Source organism: Zonotrichia leucophrys, chromosome 2 (genome assembly GCF_028769735.1).
Source record: "Zonotrichia leucophrys gambelii isolate GWCS_2022_RI chromosome 2, RI_Zleu_2.0, whole genome shotgun sequence".
In the NCBI taxonomy this organism is placed as follows: Eukaryota; Metazoa; Chordata; class Aves; order Passeriformes; family Passerellidae; genus Zonotrichia; species Zonotrichia leucophrys.
Genome location: NC_088171.1, coordinates 79,590,027 through 79,616,345, shown reverse-complemented (window position 1 = coordinate 79,616,345; position 26,319 = coordinate 79,590,027). Strand labels below are relative to the sequence as shown.

Genomic DNA, 26,319 nt, shown 5'->3' with positions numbered 1-26,319 from the left:
ACAAATAAATTTAGGGATTTGCATCAGCATTCACTACCCACCAAGTAACATTATCCCATGGCAGGATTTTTATTTCTAAGTGTTTAATATAGAGAGGAAAATGTTCATATTTTTGTTGCTTACATGAGCCATTGTTTGCTGTAGAAGTTTACGAGCGTGGATTCCTTGCCCCTGGCCCATGGAAACACAACACGTTTCTGTCTTCAGTCTTTTTCCCAAAGCAATTATTGAGTCCGTAGGATCAGAGCCCATGGAAAGAAAGCATATGAGGGGAGTACGTGGATCTGACTCTTCCCATGTTTTCTCCAAGTCCAAGATGACTCCCTCTGCATATTTCTCCCCCATAGTGTCAGTGATATATTTTCTTGCCTGTATTAAAAAGGGTAAATTTAACTTGTGACCTAACCATTTTACAATGCTTTCTTCCCAGTGTAAATGCTACCAAAACTTCAACTGAATACCAAAGGCTGCTAAAAATTTATATCAAAAATACAAATATGCAACAAGTTTATTTTTACTTTAGTCAGCACATCATACTGTTTTTGAAGCTGTTATTTCTTACAGCCTTACACAGCCAGTTAATTTTTTTAATAACATTATATTACATATATCTGCATGTATTTTTATATACCATAACTATAATTAGAGTATAATAAAAATAATAACTTCTCTAAAACTTTAGAAAAATTTTAATGATTTAAGGATAGCTCCATAAGATAGTGTAACTCTTAGCATCAAAATCTAGAAAAATAGGAGAAAAGGACCAAAGATGGGCTCCAAAGCACTTAGGCCTTTCTCACCTCCATAGTTAAATAAGGAATGAATTAACAGTAGTAATGATTAAAATAACTATCACTAAGTAGATTATCCAAAGGAACAGGTGAAAACCATCTCTTATCCCTTCTTTATTTATCTTTTAAAATTCTATATTATTATTCTTTTTCACAAAGAAATAGAAAAGGCTCTTTCAAACAGGTTGAGATCATCTTTTTTGTACTTTCCCCCCACACATCTCTTGTCTTGGATAAATCTTCCCCTTAATACCTCTGGGTTACCTCTCAGAGACAAAAGACATTCAGCATTGAACATTTGATAAACTATCAGTTTTCATAAAACCATCAAAAGATGAAAGTATACCTTGCCCCAATAACAGCAGAGAGGAACTAATCTTTTGTGATCTGTTTCAGACACATAGCATACATCATAGAGATATTCTTTATACAGTACTGCTGAACATATTGACTGCAGTACACCAATTACTGATGAGATTTTCCCTGAATCCAATCACAATGTCTAAAGATATGTATCAATAAAATTAATACCACACTTCCAGTTTCAGTAAATCATCATTAATTGCTCTGAATTGCCAATAATTTTATAATTTTTTGGTCTTTTGTACTGGAGAAAAACATAAAAGTTAAAAATAGGCTTCTAGAAGATTCTTTTTCTTTAGAAAGGTCTATTTAATAAACTTCAGTTCTGTAATTTTTAATAGATGTCTTTAAATTGAGAGCTTTGAGCAGACTTTAATAAAGATTTTTCTAAAGTGGTTCTAATTCTTCCATGCAAGAAATATTTTCTTAATTAAATCGTTGTCAATTTTTCCTCAACCAGTCAAGTTCATTAAAATATTTGATTTCAGTCTAACATGGGAACACTTCTAAAATTCTAGTGAGTAAGCAAGGACAGCCAAAAGTATCTTCTGAACTAATAAAGAAGATCTGGATAAACACATTTATCCAACAGAAATCACCACAGTGATATCCACCATAGTGAATAATATTTGCTCAATATATTGGAATAATTTTGTTTTCACTGCCCTTGTAACAAATACATAAATGGTCTGAAAAGAATTTCAGAAAATACAACATAAAGGTCCATTGCAAAAAGGTGTTTAGCATTATATAAGACAGTACTAACCTGCAATCTGAAAACTATTATTCTAATGATATCTGAATAGACCATCTAGGCTATATAAATATACCTGAGCTATGGTCCTGTCAGGACACCAAGACCTGATAAGAAGAAGATGTCTGAAGGAGTCCAGAGATTGACCATAGCCACTAGGCACCAATTCCTCTTCGGGATTCTTACTATCAAACCAGAGTTTCCACTGTTTCTCTTCTCTGGAAATCTGCAATTATACAATCAAAGCAGCAAATATCACTAAACAGACAAGTCATATTTGCACTGCCACTAGGTCGCAAATTTTTATGAGAGTCAGAGACATGAAATCCGCACCCAAGCATTTGTCTAGAGATATTCTTCCACAAGTTTAATAAGGCTATTGAAAATGACAGGATAAAATATCAGATTATAAGTATGCTATTGTAGAACGCAGCACCCTGGAGTATTCATATTCTGAAAACAGGAGCTACTAATCAGTATGTTATAGTCTGATATAACAGCATGGCTATGTCAGAATATGGATAGCTAGGCACAGACACAGCTTTGAGAACAGCAAGTACACAATTGCTCTCCACATGAGAGAGCATGTGGAGCACGTACCTTCTCCCTAACGTTTACTCCATGTAACCGGAGAAATACTGGAAGAATCATCATAAAATATAGTGTAAGAAAGCACAACATGGCTGCAAGATAATGCAATAACTAGAATAAAAATAAAGTTCTAATGTATTAATTGGGTAATGGCAAGTTGAATCCCAATCCAAAAATATTATAATTTTATAAAGTGTGAACACTCTACACTCTTCTTATTTTCCTGGGAGTGGTTGAGTTTTTATATCAACATAGGTTGCTAAGCAGTCAGGGCCATAACTGTGGCATTTGCTGCCACTTTTGTTTCTCTTCCATAAAATAAATCAGTTTTCACCATATGGCTTGATAGCTACAAGACAATTACTCGTTAAATAAGAGATAAACTTTCAAAAGCTCTTACGTACTTGATCAAGAATATCTGAAAACTCTTCAAGCTTACTGAGCTCCACCAAGTTCAACCAAGTCATATCCAGAATCCATTTAGCCGGCTTAGGAGGACAAGCTTTAAGGTCTAGGGAAGCACCACCTGCAAGAAATTGAAATTAGTTATTAGTACTGTTGGAGAGACAAAGGAAAATAAAATAAGAGGGAAAAAACAAATACAATAATCCAGTTTTTAAATCATGATGTTACAGAGGTTTTCTACCTTATAAAATCATGCCATATTTGATTAAGCCAAGTTTGCAATTTGATTAGTTAATATTTTTTTTTAATATTATGTACCTTAAACAGAAGTATTGACCAACTTCTATTTTGAGGCTTTACTGGTTTTTTGTGCAATGTTCCTGTAAATAAAGGCTTTATGGGAAAAAATATTCTGAAGATTCAACATGGAAAAATTCACACATATAATCCATAAATAAATGCTGCCTGTAAACTAAGTGTCTTGAAAAGCTAATACAAAATTGATCCAAACTTTTAAGTGAACTCAGTGCTTGTATGCAGTTAAGACCAAAGCCATGACCTTGTTACATGCAGCTGAGATTACTATGTTTTTTTAAAATGTTAACATCATTTTCTGCTCCTATTTGCTGTAGTTACTCTGTTTAGTACAATGATGGTTTTTCTAAGTTAAACACATACCTGATGATATTTGAGCAGCAGACCACAATATTCCTTTCAAATTCTCATTATTACAAAGATATATTCATCAATATTCAGTGTGCTGCTATAAATTAGAACAGCCATACAATGTTGTCTGTCACCAGATCAGAATGATAAACACGTATTCTTACAATTGAGTGGTTTCTTATGTGCAAAAAGAAAGGAGCATGCTGGCTAGGAGATACATATACATAAATTTTCTATAATAATAATGTGCTCTTATCATTCATAGTTCCCACCTTTAATAAGTGTCAGAAATTCTTCATGCTTCACTCTTTTTCTTTGTATATCAATCTTCAAAGTAAGCAGTAATGTGAAAAGAAATTTGTGCTCCTCATAGAGTCCTCGGGCAGTATATTTGAATACTTCATATGTCATATGTTCAATAATATTGGTAACCCTCTTGCTGGTTATAGGGCTCTTGGTAGACCTGTTAGAAGAAAGGTCTGCAGTTGAAAGTTGATTTTCTTAGGCTTTACAAAAGGGAATACTATGCAAAAGAAAAAGGTCATGGTTCAGTATTTTCAAAACATGAAAAATAATAGATCACAAACAGAATATCAGACAGCAAACTGGCAACAACTTACAGATTGAAGGAAGTGCAACAACAAAAAAATCCATTCTTATCAAGTCTTTTTGCCCAGTTTAAAATCAATGCAGTATAATGTTTTTTAATTATCTAATAAATTTTGAAGGACTGTAAGTACATTAGAAGGGTCTTTGCCTTGCTAACTGACAAAGTTTTACGTGTATTTAAGTTGACAATTCCTGGTCAAGACTGTAAGAAGCAAGAGTTTTCTTTCTGATATTAGTTTACAATAAAACTTTACTGTACTACAGGCACCTCCAGGACTGGGTAAATACAAATTATACTTACTGTTAGATAAATTACCTGGCTAGGGAGCGGTCAAAAAGCGCCAAAAACTGTCGAAGCGATGTCTGATACATGACATTGACCATGCTCATCTCAGTGATAAGGAAGTACAAGATGCTACCTCGAGTTGCAACTGAAGAGTGGGAAAGAAAAATTTGTTCAAAGCAGAAATGCAGAGCAGAACTCTTTAATTCTCCAAAACATGTACACTGATTTTAACACTAACGATAACTGAACATCTTTGAGTTTCTCTATTCTTTTCTGCCAGAAAAATAATAAAATCATTCATTTTATCCTCATGTATACATCAGGGGAAAAAAAAATCTTTTCTGTAATTAATGTAAACTATGTAAAGTCCAATTTTCAAATACAAGCATATTGAGATCATCAGCAGAACACATAAAAATTATGACTGTTTAAAATACTGTTTAAGTATCCAAACAAATTTCTTTTTACAGACTTTTACAAGAGTCTCATAAAATTCAAATGAACTATATTGATTTAACTTACCCAGCACTGATTTAACTTCTTTTCAGTAGTCATTCAGTTTTAAATGCAAAGGTTTTTACAAAATCTGCAATGTTTCTGGTACACTAACTGTACCATCTTACAAATTTCGTAGAATGCAGGCAATTACAGAGAACTACTTTTCCCCCTGTTTTTTCACATTATTACCTGTCAGTTAAAAGACTCATGAAATTTGTTGACTATAATAACCAAAGGATAAATGATGAAATATTCATCAGAACAGATATAGAGAGTACTTAATGTTATATAAGCTCTGTCAACATGTTGAACTCAAACACATACTTACCTAAACACCCTAAGGACTGATATGCTTGTTTATAGAGCAATGGGAAGTCTACAAAGAGAACAATTCACTCAATTTTGTAAATTCCACATGAGGCATAGCATTGACTATTTTCTCCATTATAGCTCAATAGGACATCTCCTGGATACATTTTACTTACAGGAAAACACAGATCTCTCCCACCAATTTTGCTCTTCCTGATCTCATCCCACAATTTCTCTTACTCTAAGTATTGATGTTTTAAATTTATGGTCTAGCTATTTGTCTTCTCTGACTAACTTCACTCACCAGGTCTGTACTCTTCGCGGGCTGAATTGATCTGTACTTCAGTTTCAGCAGAAGTTTGCAGTTTCTGTGTTACTTCTTCAGCAGTCTTCTTAGTGTTACTCAATACAATTAGTAGAGTCTCATCATCTGCCAGAGAACTCTTAGTGCTTGTAAGTCGAAATAAAAGGTTATCTTCTAGGTCTTTAATCCTCCTTTTGTTCAAAGTCACGTCTTCAATAAGATCAGTTCTTTCTTTCTCTAATTCCTATTGGATTTTATGGTAATATTTGGGAAACAGAAGAGCAATAAAAAAAAATTGTCTTAAAAATACTGATCCTACTAAAACAGTGTAGGTCAAGACTAACTGAATTAATTTGAGGAAAGAATTCTAGTGGTATTTCTAACACAAGATATATTGCCAGAATCTAAACCTGCTACATAAGTAGGCATTAACAAATAATTTCTACAAATATTATGGAAGATGTTTGTATAATGTCCTAAAACAACAACAAGTTCACAATTGTTTGTCTTCTGTTTCAGAAAGGAAAAATGCAAACACAATTCCAGACATAGGATTTTATTCCCCTTCATGTAATCTTATCCTCATTTATGCCTTGCTTTACAATTGCCATATTGAAAACTTAGTCTGAATAGCCATGCTTAGTCATGAAATCAAGCATCAGATATTTCAAGAAGTGCCAATACTCCTCCATCAAACAGGGATAATTTCTGCCTCACACTAAAATGCTTCATTGATTAAGAAACTATGAGTTACTTCACTAGAATTATTTATTTTAGACATTTAGTAATATAATCTGGATGGTTTATGTACCTAGATTCTTTTCCAGTGCCCAAATATAGAAGATAGATAACTGTTAATCAAGAGTTTTACGTTAAAAAAACAGCTACTTCAAATCTCCAGAAAAATATTTTTCAGCTGTAACAGTCCTTTCAGTTCATTCTTAAAATAAATCTTTAAAAACAATATAAATTAGTCTCTCAGAGATAAAAATCCTTTACTGCAATATAACTAAATGTTTCAGTACAGTAAAGTAAAAAAAAAAAATAAAATAGACAAGAGAGAGAATGGGTTTAAGAGTTTTTTCTAAGATAAGGTTAGTATGAATCTTACAAATTAACAGTAAGTGAGCCAGTTGGTAGAAATATTTGTCTAGATAAGTATGGATAAATATCTTCCTAGATAAATACTTCACAAAGTTTACAAAGATCTGAATAATTTTAACAATGTCTCTCCAAACTTGGAAGTTCCATGTTCACTCTGTCATTGCCAAGTCCATTTCCATGTTGCTCACTGGCTGCTAATATTCCAGAGAAATAGGGACAACACTAAGAAATACACAACCTCTCATATAGCACTAGAGACATAATGGACCTGAACCCTTATCAAGGCTTCAGGAAAGGTTTTACTTCCCCATTTGAGTAGCCTTCACTTACACAGCTTTGAAAAACATTTACAACTTTTGAAAAATTTTTTTTTTCCACATTCTAAATTTCTGGTCTTCTCAACCTACATTCTCCTCCTACATTCCTAATTCAACCAATTATTTGTTTTAAAGAATGCCCTTTGACCTTAAAAAGGAAATTAAGAAGAATCATCTTATTATTATCAGATTTAGAGTTTTTTCTTGGTATATTGAAACATCATTATCATCATCAGGTAGAAAATATTTAGTGGGACAATTATTTTAGAATAATGCAAATACAACATAACTTATTTAAAAGATTCTGATAAAAACTGATGAAAATATGCAAGAAAACTACAGTTATCTGCATTTCAATCAACTGCTGCTTTGTGGAACTGAAGAAAAACAGGTAACAGTTTCATGAATCATTTTTTCATGCAAGTTTGATGAAGCAGAAACTTTTTCTTAAGGAACAGCATTGAAAGAAAGTTATCATCCAATTAAATGTAATAATTAACATACTGCACCAAATTAAATTTCATGTTTTGCTGAGCTCAGTTAGAAAATTTAAACGTAGTTTAGACTTCAATGCTTCATAAAAACAGAAAGCAATTCTCCTCACAAGAAGAGCCTGAGAAATAAGTTGGAAACAGAGTTACCAAGCTAAAATGAAGTAACCCTAGATGAAAACCTTAATGAAAAAAAAATTGTCTATTAAGCTCTTAAAATGCTTTTTGCAGATCAGAAAGTGTAAACAGTTGAAAGCTTTCTTCATATCTTCAAAAATTTCTAGTCATAGCACTAAGGATGCAGAAAAAATAAGCCAAGTTACCACATACATAAATTCAAGGAACTTGCACCAGAGGCCATTTCAAATCCAGTTTTATGGAGTTCCTTTCACAAGCAGATGACACTTTACCAACTGTACCAAAGAATGCTATTTCTTGTTAATATTCATAAAATATGAAAGCTGCTACATAGCTTATATCATCCTGTCACAAAGTGATTCACAAGTAAAGGAATTTACATCAACTATTCCTTACAAAAGTTGAGCTTTTTTCCAGCAAAAGTCTTGATAAATGAATGCAAAAGTTCAAAAAGCCATAAAGAATTATTGCATATTATAACTCCACTACTAATCTGACTTACCTATGACACTAAATAAACAAGGTTTTTTTGTCAAATTACAGAACAGTCAATTTATCAAAATAATGATATCATTAAAATATCATAAGTTATACTACCTTCAGACATATATCAAATCTTTCAAATCCTATTATTCCAAGAAATATAGTAGAAACAAATTTACACAGATATACCATCTGCCCTTGACCTTATGCTTCACTTGTATCTTGCAATTGGTTTAACATACTGGTGGAAAATAAGAAATCAGTATCAGTATTCCTATTAATAAACAGTTAATTCTGTGAGATATATGTGAAAAATATTCTTTTAATAGGCATAGCAGACAACAGAGAGACATTGCAGAAACTTTAAATACCATGCTGTAAACACTCCCATTTCTTACTGGAGGTCTAAACCTCATTCATTCTAAGACCAGAACCATAAAAGACATGGTAGAATGGGAAGAAGGATAGAAATGTGCATTAAAATCTTGAAGAACTCTGATTTCAAATAAATACTCTCTTCCCTTTCTGGGACAGAAATTCTGCACATACATTGTAACACTGGATATCACCAAGCAATCATACCGCTCAAACCATTTGGCAAACTGTCTCACAGTAAAATGATTCCACCACTCTCCTACCAAAGGCTGCAGAAGGTAGTAAGAATCCAGACACATGTGAGAAACCCCCAAATTCCCAAAGATGCATCATTAGACATCATAGGAAAGTGTTTGGATGGTGTGATGTATTCAAATTGACTCCTCAGGAAACCTTGAACCACAACGTGTATAAACAGAGGCTAAGAACACTGCGACATAGTAAATATATTCTGTTCCCCTGCCTGTCAAGTGGTCCACTTGTCATTTATCTTGAGGAAATATTCTCAGGTGGTTTCAAACAAAACAGTACTGAGTGTAACACTCTGAGAAGCTGGTAGAGAAAGCACACTATGTCCATTTATTAGACATTCCCACTTAGTGACAAAGAGCCCATTGAATAGTAGAATAATTTTAATTTGGAAGGCAACTACAGAAATTACCTAATTCAACCCCTGCTCAGACCTAAACAGCTTGGTTGCTCCGGGCAATGTCCAGGTGAAGCTTGAACCCTTCCAAGAACAGAAATTCCACAAAATCCCTGATTAATCTGCTCCTGGGTTTGACTCCTCTCGGTGTAATTATTTTTTCCCTAATATCTAATCAGAATTCTTCATGTTCCAACCTGAGTGTTACTTCTCCATCTCCTTCTTGATTCCTCTGAGAAAAGTCAAGCTCCTCCCTTTTCTGTGTCCTCCAAGCAAGCATACAGCAACAGCAATGACTGGAGGAATTTGATAAACTGTCTCCTGGAGGAATGTACTGTATTTCAAGGCCCAAGAAGTGAATTTTGGCATAAGGCTTTGTGAATATACACATCACAGCGTGTTTTAGATAGACAGTGATAATTTCATTACAGAGTGGGTTGACAAGCTGTCAATGGTTGAAGAGAAGCTGATGGTGCAATGAAGCTGTCTGACAGAAAACAGACCTTAACAGATTGAGTGTGATTTCTCTCATGAGATCCATGCACTGTTTGGGAATGAAATGCAACTACTCAATGTGAACAAGACAACTGAGTCTATTAACAAGAAAAATCTTACGCTGGCGGGGCAGAGGGAGGTGTTGGATGGATGGGAGAACCTCAACAGATGCCACAATAAGGAAACAAAGATATTTCTGTCATTCCTCTCTTGTGAAGATAAACTGGAACTATTGCCAAAATCTCAGTAAATACACCAATAAATACACAGTCATAGGTGCATAGTGTTTCTTATGACATGAACATTGCCTGACCTTATAGCTACAGGGATTAGCTGGTCCATAGTTAAAAAGGTACCAATTAGCCTTCCTCCAGAACTGCAGGTTGATTGGGACTGGCATCTTGAATCTGGACTTCCTCAACTAATATATCTGCAATGTCAAAAGGTATGTCTGTAGGTAGCCCATTTTCCCTTGGAGCAAGGAAGTAACTAAGTCTGAATTCTTTGCATTAGGTTATGTTGCCATGAGCTCCAGGGTTTGTAGACAGAACATCAGTTTTGATTTCAAGTCCTCTTGCCTTTCACAGGCCATTCTCATGAGGTTATAACTCATTGAGGCAGGAAAAATAAGGTTAATACAGTACAGTTGCAACAATAAAGAGACAGAGAAACTTCCACATGAATGAGTCAATTGCTTCTGTGCCACTTTTTAAACCATTACAAATAGGTTATATTAAGAATAATCACAATAGAGAGAGCCAGAAAGTTACCTAGCAATATGGGAATAGAGAGTAATAAATTAAAGTAAAACATTCTACAGGTAATATAAGAAATACAGATAGGAAAAGATATACAATAAATTTTTTTACCTGCTTCTCTGTGAGAATGACTCTGCCTAAGAGTTGATTTTCAAGACCTTTCATGGTTACAGTAAAGTCAATGATGGAGGTTTGAGCACTAATTTCAGGAGAGTAACATGGATTTGACAGTTTTGTAGTAATGTAAAGTCTGAAGCCACTCATAACATCCACTTCCTTATCACCAACTTTGACCTCAAGAAAAATTTTAAAAACAAGTCTTGAAATATTAAGAGACAATACACACTTTTTCAGACACTACATATAGGAAAAAATGTTACATTTTTCTGCTTAAAGGCATAAAAATCCAGTTTTAAATCATACATCTGATGCAAACAATTTGTTGAGACCAGTCACCTTAAATGGCCCATTCAAAACTTATTTCAACTTCTAAAAATTGTCATAAGCAAAGGAATATGGAACTCTATGGATTAAATATATAAACCATTTGTGAACTTAAAACCTACCTTATTTTTTCTTTCATTAGCATTAATCAAGTTTAAATTAGTTTAATTTTTTACAGTCCTATATTTATTAGGAGTTATTTTGCTAAGGAGAGGTTGGGGGGAGAGGAAGGGAGGAAAGGGGAGTTTCCATATGTTTGCACACTTGTTCTATTTTTACCTTGTTGGCTGAACCTGTTTTGATGATGTTTCTTTCCAAAACATTGTCAAGTGCTGGGTCTAGCTCTTCTCCAACATCTTCTACTAAGAGAGGTCTTCCCAAAGAAAGGCTGTCTTCTAAGTGGTTTCTAAAATACTTGTGATTCAAAGAAGTGATCTGAAAACAGAAATGCAATACCTTATGCCCTTTTACCAATTTTTTTCTTAGTTTGATATTTATAAATTATTTCATTTTCTTTAAAGTACCGGCAAAAGCAATGAAACTGTGAGTAGACTAGTATGAATACAATGATTGTGAGCTCAAGGAAAGGTAAAATCAGCATACCCTGTTGCCAGAGCTCATGGAATGCAAAGTTCTATTTTTCAGCTGCCAAGGTAGAAGCAAAGCAGGCTAAGCGCTTCCAATTTTGATATCCTATGAGTGCAACTACTCAAGAATTTCACAGGAAAAATTCACAGGAACCTTTTAGCACCTTCAATTTATCTTGGATAACATCTCCAAGTCAAACTGCAGCAGGGTCAATTCCAAGATAAGTATTTTTCTGTGGTATTTTTCACCCTTGAAAATTAGAGGTTTATATGGAACAGGACCTTAATAAGCCTTTGCTTTAAATAGTCCCCGTTATAACTGGGATTTTCAACATGTTCAAAGAGCACAGTCATCTTAGACTTGAATAAAGCTGTAAACAAACTAATAACCATTTTTATCATAACTAAGAAACCATTTAAGGTTTCCACACCTAGAGAACAATCAGCATGAAAGTGGTAGTTATATTCACAGAGCCACTCTTTTATCACACCTCAAACTACTTGTATGGATTTCAGGGATTTTTTTTTAAGCTGGTTTATTGGTGTAATCATAATTGCAGGAATTCCTCACATTTTCTTGTTTGAATTGAATTTGTGTATCTTGCCTCAGACTATACTTTGTAGCACTACATCTTCCCTGTATATTTGCAGAGCACTTAGCAGCTGACATCCATACTAAGACAACAAAAATTAACAATAATTTCTGACTAAAAGATGAAAAAATGTCTTGCTGTGATTTTTCATAAGCACTTACATGAAATTGTATTAATCAACTAGTCGGTGGGTTTTTTTCCTAACACTTACATTACTCTGAAAACATGTTTATTACCAGGCATTGCCCATCCAGCCTATTTTCCAAAGTTTATGTTCTATTAAAATTAATTAATTAAACAAATTGAGTCACTGGCACTAAAGAATACACTTCCACCTCTAGTCAAATCTCAAATCCACTAGAATATATCTGAGATATTCTTTATATTCAAACCAGAATTTTTGTATAAATGTAATTTCCTAAGCATTAGGCAAATCAATGAATTGTAATGCTTGTATGCTAAGAGTTTTTAGGGATTATGAAAGCACAAGCATTTCTATTACCTGAAGGTCATTTCTTCCTTCCTTATTTTTAATCCAAATTTTACCCTGTGTTTGTGGATCAATTAATAAAGGATAACGAGATGCTTTAGTGACAATGATTCCATTCTGTATGGATAAGTCGTCGTTTGGCAATCCTTGCAGGTTCCATTCACTGATAGTTGGAGCATCAGTCAGCATTTCTATGAGGTTCAAGTTGTTCCGGAAAGGAATTTTTCGGCTTTTCATTTCTTTTTGCCAGTCATTTAACAGCAGACTGCGGAACTCTTGGTTAAAAGGACCAGAATAGGACAGAAAAGCTGTAGCCAAGAGTACATCACCTAAAAGAGAAAAAGGAGGGAGGAAAAAAAAAAACCACAAAACAAAGCATTAAAACTTTGCCCATTCTATTAATGAACAAGCTGTTTCCTTCACTAGTTGCTACATGTGGTAACTGAAGAACACACTTTGAACCATAAAGAAGGCAAAAAAATCTTTTTTCCAAGGCTCACTGCATGGCATGACAATGGTACATTTCAGTAGAGGCCACATTTACTTTGTTCTTACTATGCAATTGTAAGAATCAAGAGATCAGCATCTGGCAGCTTGTTTAGGTCAACTCAACATACATGTAACACTACTCCAAACACCAGATCCTGTACAAGCAGGACATGGCAGAGAGGACTTAGTAATGAACTTTTAGTTCCATCATTTCCTTGTGCATTCATAAGAGCAGGCTTAAACAACTGGGGGGGGGGGTGTGCTGGGGGGGTGTGGGGTGGAACTCCTTATAAGCACTAATTCAATTAAATTACTGTAAATCAATTACAGTGATGAGTACTGGTAATAAAAAGTGTCAGAGACATCATTATGGAGGTATTAAGTGTGACAACTTTTAATCTTCTGTTCAGTTTCAAAATTTTCCCCCTAAATTTCATGACACCATAGTTTGAGGGAGTTTTGTACCTCTGAAATAAGAAAGCAAAATTTAAACTGGAGAAGATATCATACTTTTATACAGAGCCCTAGTATTTTTGGACACTTTCAAGTTATCTATAAAAACAATTGGATAAATCTGTGGGGATTTAATCTGTGGGGAAGGTATCCTGGATTTTTAATAAGTTAATACACATGTATATATTATAGCAGCAAATAAAACACAACTTAGTCGCTATAATACAACCCATACAACCAGGCTGCTTTTTGCAGCCTTTCAAGGTAAAAAGCAGAGAAGAAAGTTCAGCCCACAGTAAATGATGAGATAAATTTCATTTATTGATCTAACTAATGAACCAATTATTTATTACAAAGTACTTTAGTTTACAAGTGCAAATTTAAAAAATAATAATGACCTTCTAACAAGCAAATTCTTATGAACATTAGTAACTGCAGTTAAAAATATTGATTTCTACATATAAATGTCAGTGCCTGAGTATCAGTCTTCCTCACCTCAATATATATTCTCAGTCATACACCTTTTATTGGCGCTTGCTAACACATTACTCTCTTTGGACTGTTACGTACAAATATCAGTCAAGTTAAAATTGTAGTGTCACTACATTCTCAGCGTCCATTATCTTTTCTTTTTAAATATGAACTTTAGCCTTATATTTATTTTTCATCTAACAGGGCTTTAGCAAGGAAATTAAAACAATTACCTTCGCTTTTGAAACAGGGATCTAAGATACAAAGGAAAAGTTTGACGTTTCAAATGTTTTCAGTTTCACTAAACCTAATTCAAACAACTCGATTCCAAATTTAAAGGTTTGGATAAAAACTTACCAACCAATCTCTTGGTTTGCATGGCAAATTCTTTACTCTGTTCTGTCCACCTCTCTTTTTCACCTGCTAAACCACTTATAAGACTTGAGGCAGTTTGCATTTTATGTCGGCAACGCTCAGCATCTTCCAACAAAGTCTAGAGAAAACCATGCACCAAAAGAAATTGCTTACAGTCATATATCTGATAGGTCAGAAAAAATCTCTACACCTCATTAAACCAGTAGATAAACAACAGGTTAGAAATATATTCTTAAACATCTCTATCACCATGCAGAGGAGGGAAAGTGAAATGGAAAAAACATATCAGGACTAACTATCAACATCTCCTAGAAACATGATTCGATATTTCTTTTTAATATTTCTGTTCTTAACTTTTATTTTGGTGCAGTTGTTGACTAGTATGTAAAATTCTTGATACTTATTCATTCTGAGGAATTCTACTCAAATACAGTATGCACATATAGCATATGTGGAACTTGAAGTTACAGCAGTAGGCACTGAATAAAGAATACAAATAAAATAGTTTTTGATGGGGTGGAAGGGAAGAGGGGAGAGGATCAGAGGCAAAGGAGAGACGTAGAAAGCAAAGAGGCAGTATTCAAATACTATCTATCTTTCAACTGCTGTCCATCAACAAGGAATAATAGTGAAATTGACCGAACACATTAAGTGTTCCTTAAAGCAAGAGTAGAAACTTCTTTTCTGTGAAGAGCAGTGCACCTGTTTTTCTCTCATTGCATTTTCATACTCTGCCTGCACAATATCTAATTCTTCTTGCTTGGCTCCCAGTTCTTCTTGAGCTTTCTGCAGATCCAGCATAGCACTGGTTAGGCGTTTCTCCTGAATTGCTAAGTTAGCCTACAGAAAATAAAAACATAGAAGTGTATTCATACACAGAGAATTTCAAAGTATTTGCTATAATATATTTCAGAAAGCTTTCTGAAATACAGTATACATAATATAACGTACTACATTTCCAAATCAAACAAGTAGAGATTTCATAATGCAGCAAAACCTTTTATTTGAATTTTACAAAAACTAAATTCTTATTTCAGGTAGCTGCACTTTAACAGTTGCCTTAATGTCAATTAGAAAAAAAATATTAAAAATAATTCTGGGAATGCCAGTCATTCTTCATGTCATACAAAAGTTAGCCTGACATGGCTTGCAGAAGAGAATGATGTCTCTAGAAGTGTACTTGATTTGTCCAAGCAATATGCTAGGCTGAAATACAAATCTTGCTCTCTTCTCAGTCATTCCCATTATAATACAAGCTATTCTCTGTTAAACATGCTGGACCATGTTCTTCCTGACTTTCATTCTATCTACTTAGGCCTGGTTTTTTTTCTCTACATAACACTGACGAAGAGTATCTGTACAATCTTCTTATGAACTGAGATCTGGAGCATTAAAAGAATCAAATCTCAAGGCTTTTTTCTACTTAATTCTAAATTAATGTAGAGCAATTGCAGTAGTGTATTTAACTAGATGACAGATGCTTTAATCCATCCAGTAGGGGTCCAGAGGCATAAAATCATACCATCTCTTTCATAATTTTGAGAACTCAAATGTAAAAGTGGAAACATTTGAAATATATTTTATTGTAGAAGTACAGTGTAATAAATTTCAAGAGAAGGAACCACCAGTTAAAATAAGGCAGATGAAGTTTCCCACAAATTAAATTCTCAAGTGAAAACAGGTGAGGATGAGAAGGAGCAGAAGATGTCTTTGACTGACAAACATACATACCTTCAAAGGTAATACTTCTTTGTTGATGGAAAAAAATACCGCCATAGCTTTCGTCCATGAGCAAAGGCCAGCAACATTCCCACATACTCTCTTAGCTGTCTCAATGTTGTAGTCCACCATTTCAAAATAAGGGCTCAAAAGTTCTACCACTTCTTCGTTAATTGTGTCTTTCTGAAATTGCTGAAAAAAAATTTTTGAAAGTGCAAGTTACAAAACACATGCAATAAGTGTAAATGATATTTACATGTATTTCAGAACACATAGAACACCAGAAAGATCACAAGTGTTACTTATAAACAGCTTGTATGAAATTATTTGTCACATGTATCTTTGAGACTTTTACAGTCAGTCCACTGTTATAAATACTTACAAAATGGAAAAAAGTTTGCTTTAATTTATGATCTTTGCTATCTCACACTCACTACTCCTGTTAGACAGCTAATCATTGTTTCAAAATGTCACTGGTCCTGCTAAAAATTTCATATTGCTTAATACAAAATAAGTTTTAACAATCTTCAAAAAGAAAATGAAGAGCTAAACTCTACTTCAAAAACATACATTCTGCAAGACAGTCCTTTCAAAGGTAAAGCCATCTATCTTACCCTTAAATTACCTTGTCTAATTACTGGAATGTATTTAATTTTTAAAGAATTTATTTTTACTCTTTTCTTGAAAAAGCATATTTTTCCTTTTTCCTCCAGAAAAGCTCTCAATTTTCACCCTCAAATTTATTTACAATGTATACTGAAACCCAATCCCAGACAAACTTGAAAAAGACCTGTTCCCTGAAGCACAAATGGGTTTAATTAAGCACAAGCAAAATTAAATGTTGAAGTCCTATAGAAAATTAAAAACCTTTACAAGTAGATGCAATGTGAATACTACATAAACAGCATCCATGCCACTACCAACCACATAAAGCAGGTCAAGCCTCCTACTAGACCAGTGACAAATTAAGTAAACTCAAAATGCAGAAATCAGGAATGATAACACTCAGTGGGGCAGGAATATATACCATTCATTCCGATAATGTTTTGGTTTTTGATGGAGAGGCATAGCGTATGATGTGGATTATCCTACATTTCATGGACTGTCTGATGGGGCAGAGAGTGTGATGCAAAACCCTTGGAGGTCTGTCTATCCTTCAGGACTTTTCATACTTTTCTGTTTCTTGAGATGTGAGCTCCCTTCTAGCATCTAACAGGTATATTTCAGATTCCACTAGTACTGCTCACAGCAAAATGTCTTGAGGCACATCCTGACTATAAAGTCAGCTGAGTAAAGATAAATATTATGCAAGATCAGGATAGATAAATCATAATATTATTATTTTAAGTTATGGAAAGGGATTTGTTTACCAGTTAGTTAGTCTTTCCATTGCCCTAGACAAATTCTGTGAACCATAAAAATCTCACATTTTAAAAAGTCCTGGTTGTGTTCATCCTAATAACCATCTATGCTTTTCCAAACCAGAGCGCAAGGTAAAATGTTGAAAATTAATGAAAAGTTAAATACCAGAAGAAAAGATGTTTGTTATCAGGTTTAATGAAACAGATAAGTAATGGCTATCCAAACCAAATGCTTCAAGCTTTGAGTCATTTGTCACCTAAAACAATTTCATTGCCTTACTTAGGAAAAATTATAGGTGATCTATAACATGAATTTGCAAAGAGGATTAAAGTTTATTTCATTCTGACATATTTATTCTTAAGCCCTTAACATTTCAGTTCTATTGTGTGATTTCCCTCCCCACATTTGCCCTCCTATGAACAGCAGAGAAAACATTGTCCCTTATTTTCTTACATTATAAAAATAAAATAAATGAAAAAGAAAAAGGTTGCACAAGCACCTGTAGGCTCTGTAAGAAGTTCCCTGTTGTCATCAGCTTCAGTGATTCTTGCCACGACGGAACAGTGCAGCATTTTTCCTGATCGATTTTGACGTGGTTGACTCTGCGCTGGAAGAGCAGCAGCACGCAGTCCATGATGCGCATGATCAGGTGAGGCGGCCGGCCCAGCGTGCGCACCGTGGCAATGTCTGCAGGTTTTATTGTCTAGGAATTGAAAACAAAGGGCAAAGCAATTACTGCTACTGTTTAGTTCATGAAACATGGAACATAAGCTCACCAACACTATTAATCAATGGGAGAAAAAAAAATATATACATATATGTTATTCTTATCTCTAAAAAGCATGAAGCTAGAAGAACCCTCTCATGAGATTTTTACTACCATCTCCTAGGAAACCTCAGCACAGCACCTCCACAGCAGCACCTTAAAACTCAAAACTACCATGAACTGTTTTGACAATAAAAAAGAGCAAACCAGAAATATCTTGAAATTTTATTTGTTTTTTAAATGCAAACATATTGACCAGAAACTGTGTTTTGAAAGGAAATACTTTCTGTTGACATCTAGCAAATGAAGGTAAATTAAGGAAACTCTTATATGCATATGTTTGTACCTTCTAATACATCTTACCAGGAATATTCCTGGTGTAGAAGCAGGCCTGCAAGAAAAATATATTATAATAAGGTATGAAAACCTAGACTTTAATGAGTGAGGCTAAATAAGCCTTACTACCCTAACACTGTAACTCATAACTCTACATCATGAATCAGAAAAGACTTATCAGAAGAGTCTGCTGAAGAGGTCTCCTTAGAGAAGAATTGATTTGAGCAACAGCGTTTACTGCGCCCCATAGAAAGCAACAAAACCACTGAACAATGGTGAAAGCGGATGGGCAGATCTGCTCCTACAACACACACAACTCTGAGCAGAAGCTTTGCTTCTTTAGAGGCAGTCTAACTAGTCCAAGTACACAACAGCCCAAACAGTAAGCAACAGATTACTGAGTAATCTGAGTACTCAAACAGAGTACTGTGAGTGTCATGATCTTGCTTCTAGCCTAGCACACACCTCACTGGGAATTCATAAAGGCATATTTTAATTACTTGTGTCTATACTTCAATAAAGGGACTTCAAAGCACTGCAGACCACCCAGGCTGCCTTCCCTCTGCCAGCCCTTTGCTTCCCTTCAATATTTTGCTGCTTGTTGGGTTCAGTGTGCATCAAATAATTCACCAGAGATTTTCCTGATATCTGTGTGAAAACTTTACCCAGTGTTTCTTAGTGACTGTTAGGAAATTCAGCTCAGCCTTATTTTTTGCTAACATACAAATTGTGCCAAAAATTTTTAAATTTAAATTTTATTTATTTACTTGTTTATAGTTATGCATTTAATGTGCTATTTTTATTACAGGGCAAAATGCAACAAAGTTTTTCTGAACTCTGACAATTCTTATTCAAACTATTCTCACTATATGTTTAGAAATGCTTATAAGACGTTGTGTATCTACCTTTCTCTTAATGTAGCATTTATCATACTTAAAATATATTAAAAATTGAGTAAAATAGCTAATCACTTTTTTTTCCCATCTGGATAATGACCTTTCTATTTACCAAATATTTTAATAGGCATTTATGGACTCTGCAAGCAGAATTCTACTATAGGAATCCCTAGCTCAAATTTGCAAATCTGTAATGATTATAAGATTCTGTTTTTATGATAGTTTGCCTTTCCTCTTTAGACATAGGCAAAGCAATTTATTATAGAAAATTCCAGAAATTCAATTTTTTCCAATTGAGAAGTTTTACAATAATGCCAGCATCACTTTTTCTTGAAATCAGGTTTTCATTTATTAGCACCCTACATTTCAAGAAGAGCAGTATTGTTCTGGTTCAGCCACTTTAGTCAAAAGCAGAAAGTAACCTTTAATAAGATACAGGTGCAGACACATGATACAGGTGCCATCTTTATACTGCAGATGCTGACTAATTAACATTGCTTATTTTTTCACCTGTCAGAATGTTTGCCTACTACCAGGTTTGCTGGTTTGTTGTTGCTAGCTCTTTAACCTTTTTCCTGTGGCTATATATCAGTGTCTTATAATACAAACCTTCTCCCATACTTCACTCTTCCCAGCTGCCAGGTCATCAACCCTCATTTAGACTTTTGCACTCTGTCCTTTAAGCATCATGGCAGTCAGAAGCTGTTAAACATCTCTCAATCAAAGTGAAGTCTTACATTCAGAAGATCCATAAAAATTCTTCTACACTAGATTTTAAAGCTAATCATGCCATTCCTTCAAATAAGTCTTTAACCATCACAACTGCTGGCAGCCTCTCAAATGGAAAGGTGTAATTTCCAGCAAATCTACAAAAACCCTTTGAGGTTTGTCTAACCTTCAGGATTTTTCTTCATACTTTTCTGTTTCTTGAGATGTGAGCTCCCTTCTAGCATCTAACAGGTATATTTCAGATTCCACTAGTACTGCTCACAGCAAAATTTCTTGAGGCACATCCTCCTATAAAGTCAGCTGAGCAGACAAAGATAAATATATTCAAATTACAGTTTTAAAGAAAGTTAGAACTTGCCCTTTTTCTGAAAACTGACTATTTTGGAGTGGTACTCATGTGAAAAAAGAAAAACAAAATGGAACCTAAAAAGCCTCAAAATACATGTATTTATTTTCTGTCTAGTGAAGAGTTATGTAATGCGCCTGCAATTTGGTGTTTCAAAGACATCCACCTTCTTAGTGGTAATGTTGTACATGGTCCAAGGACTAACCTGTAAGGCTGCCTCTGCCTCTTCCAGAGCAGGCTTGGCAGCCTCCAACTTCTCTTCAGCAATGGCTTTGTCAACTGTGATACTGTCTACAATAGCTTGAGCTTTGTCTTTCACTTTCTGAACATCACCTTTCACATTCTCAGCAGCTTGTGCTTTTACGGTAACTTCCTTCAATACCTAGAATGTGAGAAAACCCACATGCCCGAAGTTAAAAGAGGGTTTTTTTTTGCAAAATCATATCTGGTCAATTCCAGAAAACTCAAATACCATCATTTTCTCCAACATCCTTTCTGTCCAACATTTACCTTAATTTAATTAATTTTTTAAAAATAGAAGGAATAAAAGGAGAAAAAAAAATCAAACAGCAATACACTTTGAAGGCTGTACATACCATGTCAGCTTTTTCATTTGCAATTTGAAGTTCCTTTTCTTTTACCTCCAGTTCTCTGCTTAGAGCAGCCACTGACTCAGAGGCCTCTTTCAATTTTTCCAGACCAGTATTTACTCTGAAGTTAAAAAGCAAAATAAAAAGCTTCTCATTCACTATGTAATTCACTCTACTTTCCATCAATCAGAATGAACAATTGCAAGAGATATTTTACACCAAAAAAAAAAAAAAAAACTTGGACAAGAACTTTTATTTCTGATATCTTCAGAATCAATAAAGTGAACAATAAAGTACATCAATAAAGTTTTTGGCTTGAAATTTTACCCACTTCTGATCAAACAGTATGCCTTTATCATTGCATAAAATCCTACATGTTGGTTCTGTAAATGTCATTGCCCCTCTTGAGCCAATAATCAAAGAACTAAGTTCTGTACAGCAGAAAGCATTTTCTGATCACCGAAATTCTGAAAATTATAACCAATCAATATTTCTTGTTTGAAGTGGAAACTGAAAACAAACAAAGACCAAGCAAAAGAGAGAAAAGGAAAAATAGTATTGTGATAAGACTTCTCTGATTCAGCATTAAAATTCTCCTTCAACAGTGCTTTTTTTCTATCAAAAACTCTTCACTTGGGACTTTTCAGACAAGTTTAAAAGGCCTCTACACAGACTGCTATTGCAAAGGCTATCCAGTACTTGGACAGCTGAACAAATACAGCAGAACAGACAAAGTGTAACCCCCAACAGATTCAGACAGTGCAACTAAGTTTAAGTGGAAGAAATTGGACTTCATGAACTAACTTGGTAAATCTGAAGGCAGAAAACAGGGCAATACCCTTCTGTTCTACAAGCCTTCACCCTAACACAACTACAGGTTTCAAACTCAATTTGACTTTGAAGACAAATAACGTTTCAATGCCAAATCAACAAGTTTAAGCCTTTCTTTAAGGTTTCCAGCTCTTATTAACAATCTTTCAAAACTGAGAAGGCAGTTTTTCTTAAGGGTGATACCAACTGATACACTAATTGCTAATTTTACATTATAGTTGGGTGCTCCTGACATGAAGATATATCTGCAAATAGATATCACTAGCTTAATAAAGCATCTGAAAATAGGAAAAAGTATATCAAAACCACCTTAATAATGTACAAGTAAAAAGTTCAGGAGTCTAAGTGAGGCTCTGTGTTCACAAAACCACTTAGGATATTCCTTACATGTTCATAACAGGAGGTTACAAGGGTTCAACAAGGAAACAAAAGTTGCCAACTGGCAAATTAAATGCTATTATCAGTACATTATGAAATTACATGTAGATGTCTTCTTTTGCTCTTTGAAAACACGTGGGTATAATTTATATTCACCTCATATTCCTTCTACTTCTATTTGTCAAGTACCACTACACTCCCCGCCCCCCAAATTTATCTTATAGGACAAGAGCATCTATAATATTTGAATAAGTTACACCTTCACATAATTTTAGGAATTAAAAATACCTTTTTTGCTGTGTGAGGAGACGAGCCATGCATGAAATGAAGTATATCAGACTATACCTACCTGGGGAAGAAAACCAAGGAAAACAGAAGTAACCTGAGTTTACCTGTTTGATAATATTTGCACTTCAGCATGCTTTTCTTTGTATGTGGTTTTGTATCCCTGAATAAAGGTCAGGTAGGATTTAGGAGTCACATGTGTAGAACGTCTGTATCTTTGAAAGTAATCAGAACACTTTTCTGCCACTCCATCCTGGAATGAGCCCATACACTGCACAATTTCCCTCTTTGTATCAGCACTGCAGTCCATATCAAATGAGGACAGGAAGTGTTCAGACACTTAGGAAAGAAAGAAAGCCTAAATTTAAGTAAATATTTATAAAAGCATCTTAGCTAATAAACAAGTCACTACAAAACAAGTCAGCATGTAGTATCTTGGCTTTCACCCAGCTTCTGAAAACCCAGTCTTCTTTACTCTTCACCATCAGATTCTGAATATTATTCCACACGTGTCAATAAAAAGTATAGCTAAGGATCTGTCATTATTCATCTCCAAAATGTGCAACTGCTTTTTCACTCTGGACCTAGCTGCTACCTACCAGGGACTGGGTAATCACCACCTTCTACTCTATGCTCTATCACAGACACATTCACAAATAATCTCTTTAGTAGCATCTTTGCGTTCTTTACAAATACTTTTAAGACATCTTCACGGGGAATTTTTCTTTAAACTGTGTTCAAAACCATTCTTCTGTTAGAAATATTTTGACAGCTTAATAAAACAGGCATTTAAGAAGAGAATACCTACATCAAATCTTAGAATCAATTAAGTTTCTTCTGGTAAAATTCAACACAATTAAAACAGCTACATGACCACTGATCAGAAAATTATGTGTCTGCAAAGATAAAACCTACCCATACCTGCCACCAGCGCATCCTTAGGCCATCGGCTGAACCAATCTATAGTGCATCCAGAAATGAGAGCAGGGAACTTCAGGGCCCTATTTCGGAATTTTTCACCTACTGGTGAAAAGCAAAGAACTACGTGAAGGTTCTGACGGACTCTGGCCATGAAATAGTCATACAGAGCTTCACTGGTTGGAGGTTTTCGTGGATACTCCTTTTTGAAGAAGGGAATGAGATCACCAATGATCTCATCTACCTCATCACGTGCAAATAAGTTTGAGACCTTTGGGAAAAGGAAGATTTTTCATGCTTTTTGAGATGATCCAAAATAGAGGATACAGCAAAAGGTTCTTTTAATACACACCACTGTAGGAAGGGACATACATCTCAGACACTGAAATTATTAGCACCCCCCAACTCCTTTCTTTAAACAAGAAGTTTTAATGAAGTGATTCCATCAAATAGACTGAAATCGAACTTGCTGTAAATTTTAAACCCCACCCTCCAATAGCTTTCATTCCTTCTCTTTAACTTCTAATAACTAGTAGCAATTACTCTGAAACATAACCCTAAAATAATAAATAAGTAAATAAAATCAATAAAATCCATCCATTCTGGACATGAATTTACCATACCAAAACTAACTGTACACTAATAGTTAATTTAACAGACAACTTTTAAAAACATCAGTAATGGTTCTCAAGTCCAAATTTTATTTTTGTAAAGCTGTTCTCATATCCCTTGAGATCACTTCGCTCAGTCTAATCTAGGATTTTGTAGATTTTGGAGACTGCATTCATTTTTAATAATACTTTAATGACAAAAAGCACTTGAGTTCTAGTTTTTGGAAGTGTACTCTTTGACTTAAAACAAAATATTCAAATAAACTCTTCAATTATGAACTTTAAAAAGCAGAAAATTGATCTTCTTACCTCTCCTGATGACAACACATTGTTCAAGTATTCCAAGAAGGACTCATCTTTGATCTCATTGTCTGTAAAAAGAAAACAGGTGCCTTTGCCTTGCAGTCCTGCTGTTCTGTATAAGAGTTTCAGATCTTCCATCAAGTTTAAAGTGTTGTATGATCTATAAAAAAAAAAAATGTTAGTTGAACAAATACAGATACTCATCTCTTTTTAAAAAAGTCTTCTCACCAAAAGGGTAAAAAAACCTAAGCAAATTTAAGTCAGAAACAATGTCTTGGAACTTGAGGCATAAAGGTGCTTATTTCAGATAGGTCCTCTGATGAGACCCATACTCAGGGACATTCCCACATGTGACCCTACAATTTCTTCTGGAGCCAACACATCTGCAAAAGATTTAAAATAATTTCACTTTGCTAAAATTACATTTGAGTACCAAAATTGACCTGTCCTACAGACAGTTGGGATAGTATTCATTCTGAGGCATTCACAGGGGGATTTATAATTTTTTTTCATCTTTATTTCAAAAGAAACCACACTGGGTTGAACAATGTGAAGTAAGGGAATGATGTACTTGGAAAAGGTTGTCAAAATACTGACAGATACCCAAGATCTACCAAATTAGAGGGCAGGGATAAAGATTCGTCCTCCTCAGATGACAGTATTTCAAATATTACGAGATTAATTCATAAAAGCCTTTTGGATTGATAACCACCTAAAAATGTTTTCGGTACCATTTAATGTACTGTGTAAAGATGCAAAGATAACTTGAAACCGCCAATACTCTTTCTCTTTCTGTGAAGGAAACAAAATAATTTCCTACTCCAAAGATAGCAAAAATTCACAATTATTTTAGAAAATCACTTAGATCTAGTAAGTTTCAAAGGATAGTCATGTCCTTCTACTCTATGTGATGGTGATCAGAGAATGTGAGCCTGTTTTATTTATAGGAAGACTTAAAACACGAAGTACTTATTTAGTTAAATTTCAGGTAATGCTCACCTTGTTAACGTTATCTGGAATGTGTCATAGCCAGCTATGAAGGATGCCAGTCTCGTCAAGCTCTGCTTTCCTGAGCCACCAACTCCAACTAAGAGAGCATTTCCACGAGGAGTGCGAATCAAGCGGGAAATCTGTGTAATATACCAGTCATTCATTGGTACAATGTGCAAGAGTCACACATGCAAAATTCTATGCTACCACATTACTAAAGTTATATTAGAAATGAAGAACAAATTAAAACTTTAAGGTTTAATTAAAAGAGTCTATATTACTATTAATATATTCTGTGGATATTTGTACTTCGCAGTGTTTAGTGTTGACCTGTCAGATAGTATAGCAACCATTTGATTCCACCACTGTGTAGGTTCAGTTATCAGTAGAATTACGTCTCCCGCAAAGTGCAAGTAAATCTCAGCTGTGATTTCTTAGTGATGTGCTATCACAGCATGTGGGATTATCAAAATTGGGAAGGAAATAATTTCCCCAGTACCATGACCTCTGGATAACTTTGGTAAGACTCATCTCATTGTGACCTGAAGGACAGGCTGTTCCAGGCATGTTAAATTCAGGACAAAGAGTCTTCAGCATTCTCTGCAGCAGGTAATAATACTGCCTTTATAATGAAACTTGTTACAATTCTCATTTACTTGACTGTAAAAATGCACAGTATCAAGTATGAATATTTGATCGCAGTGAAACATCTCCCAATTAGATCAACATTTCTTTCCCACTTCATTATTTATATTTTAAATCAAAAAAGGCAGTAGCTTCCTGCTGCTCCACATTTCCCTTCAATTCAGGACTGTGCAATGTAAACAAACAAAGCCTTTAAAATTCAGAGCAAAAAAAATTTCAGCAGTAACCGTGAACTGCATACAGAACTTGTCTTACAGCCCATAGCCAAAAAACAATGCCATGAAACATGGCAGTCCATCAGTTGCAAGAGAACAGATCCTCACTGTACC

At 34.5% G+C, this 26,319-nt stretch overlaps 1 protein-coding gene across 1 annotated transcript in view; it reads right to left on the bottom strand.

Moving 5' to 3' along the window:
* Positions 1–26,319, bottom strand: part of DNAH5 (dynein axonemal heavy chain 5) — a 116,447-nt gene that overhangs the window by 11,090 nt on the left and 79,038 nt on the right. The window contains exons 53-71 of the mRNA XM_064705499.1: positions 25,355–25,485; positions 24,362–24,515; positions 23,445–23,712; positions 22,631–22,862; positions 21,036–21,150; positions 20,645–20,821; positions 17,866–18,069; positions 16,017–16,196; positions 14,988–15,125; positions 14,268–14,403; positions 12,510–12,826; positions 11,107–11,262; positions 10,495–10,677; positions 5,577–5,820; positions 4,496–4,610; positions 3,843–4,033; positions 2,904–3,025; positions 1,985–2,134; positions 124–369 (exon numbers count right to left, since the gene is read on the bottom strand). Coding sequence (XP_064561569.1) covers positions 124–369; positions 1,985–2,134; positions 2,904–3,025; positions 3,843–4,033; positions 4,496–4,610; positions 5,577–5,820; positions 10,495–10,677; positions 11,107–11,262; positions 12,510–12,826; positions 14,268–14,403; positions 14,988–15,125; positions 16,017–16,196; positions 17,866–18,069; positions 20,645–20,821; positions 21,036–21,150; positions 22,631–22,862; positions 23,445–23,712; positions 24,362–24,515; positions 25,355–25,485 — 3,459 coding nt within the window. The remainder of the gene's footprint in view (positions 1–123; positions 370–1,984; positions 2,135–2,903; positions 3,026–3,842; positions 4,034–4,495; positions 4,611–5,576; positions 5,821–10,494; positions 10,678–11,106; positions 11,263–12,509; positions 12,827–14,267; positions 14,404–14,987; positions 15,126–16,016; positions 16,197–17,865; positions 18,070–20,644; positions 20,822–21,035; positions 21,151–22,630; positions 22,863–23,444; positions 23,713–24,361; positions 24,516–25,354; positions 25,486–26,319) is intronic.